This window comes from Myotis brandtii, unplaced genomic scaffold (genome assembly GCF_000412655.1).
Source record: "Myotis brandtii unplaced genomic scaffold, ASM41265v1 scaffold400, whole genome shotgun sequence".
NCBI classification, from domain to species: Eukaryota; Metazoa; Chordata; class Mammalia; order Chiroptera; family Vespertilionidae; genus Myotis; species Myotis brandtii.
In genome coordinates, this window is record NW_005365373.1 from 32826 (window position 1) to 33698 (window position 873).

The 873-nt window shown below is 51.0% G+C and overlaps 1 protein-coding gene across 6 annotated transcripts in view; it reads left to right on the forward strand.

Moving 5' to 3' along the window:
• Positions 1 to 496: 496 nt before the first annotated feature.
• The window catches only part of LOC102255912 (zinc finger protein 501-like), a 39367-nt gene continuing 38990 nt past the window's right edge, over positions 497 to 873 (forward strand). For 5 of the 6 annotated variants that reach the window (XM_014545334.1, XM_014545335.1, XM_014545338.1 and 2 more), the window contains exon 1: positions 497 to 774. In XM_014545334.1, the coding sequence (XP_014400820.1) occupies positions 772 to 774 (3 nt within the window). In that variant the 5' untranslated portion in view covers positions 497 to 771. The remainder of the gene's footprint in view (positions 775 to 873) is intronic. The other variant, XM_014545337.1, reaches the window with a different exon arrangement.

The window sequence follows — 873 nt, forward strand, 5'->3', positions numbered from 1 at the left end:
GGGAAAAGGAATTATATGTAATACTATATATAATACTTTAAACAATAAATTATTTTAAAAATAATAAAATGAAAAGAACCATGACCTCCTGGTTCATAGGTTGAGGCTCAACCACTGAGATATACCAGCTGGGCTACATTATTTTAAAATTTATGAAAATACATATATTTTTCATTGGTGATAGTATTATCAATGTCTCCCATTTCCCCCCTCCCTATATATTCTTTGGTGGATCCCTTGCATTCCTCCCACCTTCTTCCCCTCAGAGATCTGTTAGTCTGCTCCAGTTAGCCAGGCCTCTGGTCCCATCTAGTCCCTCCCAAGGCGTCACTTGATGGGCCACAACACCTTTATTCACCTAAGTCATTGGCTGGGATGACAGCACTGTCCTGGGCGGTTGAGAAAACTACATTTCCCAGAAGGAACTGCACTCATGTGGGCGGTGCTAAAGTGCATTTTGGTGTTTACGCATCCGTTTAAGGCGGGATTTCCGCCTTCCTCCTCGGGGTGATCATTTTAGCTTTTTAGGTCTTTGTTCACAGACTCCCAGGCTTCAGGGCACTGGTTGTGAGGAGGAGGAGGCCTGGGAGCAGCGTGCCTGCTGTGCGGGGTGTGTCTGAGGCTCCTTGAGCCCCAACAGCCCGAGATTGGCGTCCCCGTGCCTCCCGGACTCCTCTCTGCTCACAGCGTCCCCGCAGCCTGACCCCAGTTCACCCTCCAGCCTTGGGGACCGGCCCCTCAGGTCCCGCCGCCCAGGTCCCAGCGCTCAGAATGGTGAGTCCCTCGTGGGTGACACATGGCTGATGGGGGAAGAGGGTGAAAGGCTGCAGTGCCGCCTTATAAGGACGTGATGGTGCGACTGAGCAGGGAGGA